The sequence below is a fragment of the Eimeria tenella genome, genomic scaffold (genome assembly GCF_000499545.2).
Source record: "Eimeria tenella Houghton genomic scaffold, Eth_scaff1838, whole genome shotgun sequence".
Taxonomy (NCBI): domain Eukaryota; phylum Apicomplexa; class Conoidasida; order Eucoccidiorida; family Eimeriidae; genus Eimeria; species Eimeria tenella.
In genome coordinates, this window is record NW_013541673.1 from 555 (window position 1) to 992 (window position 438).

At 62.3% G+C, this 438-nt stretch overlaps 1 protein-coding gene across 1 annotated transcript in view; it reads right to left on the reverse strand.

Annotated features, from left to right (window-relative positions):
• Positions 1-53: 53 nt before the first annotated feature.
• The window catches only part of ETH_00039985 (uncharacterized protein), a gene marked incomplete at both ends in the record, with an annotated part of 561 nt that continues 176 nt past the window's right edge, over positions 54-438 (reverse strand). Inside the window, one exon of the mRNA XM_013373953.1 lies at positions 54-436. Within this exon, the coding sequence (XP_013229407.1) occupies positions 54-436 (383 nt within the window). The remainder of the gene's footprint in view (positions 437-438) is intronic.

Here is a 438-nt window from a genome sequence, read left to right on the forward strand (position 1 = left end):
CTGCTGCCAGCAGGAGATAAGAACGCCCCCGTAGATCATGTGCTGCTGGTCATTCATGGAATTGGCTGCGGCTCGCAGCACGAAGTGCAGCAGCAGGAGCAGCTAAGGCACTCCATCAGGTAATTTGCTGCGCTGCTTCGGGGCTGCAGCAAAGCCTGCTGCTGCCTCGCTGCGCCTTTAAATCCGGAGCTGCTGCTCCGGAAGGCCCCGCTGCTGCTGCTGCTGCTGCTGCGCGTGGGCCGATGCTGCTGCTGTTGGGTTTGAGCTGCTGCTCTGTTCGCGCTGCTGCTGCTGCTGCTCTTGCTGTTCTCGCGCTGTTGCTGCTGCTGCTGCTCTTGCAGTAGCAAAGGCAAAATGGCCGCACACTGCAACGCTTCTGCTGCCACCGCTAGCGCTGTTGCCGTCGCTGCTGCTGCTGCTGCTGCTGCGGCAGGGGGG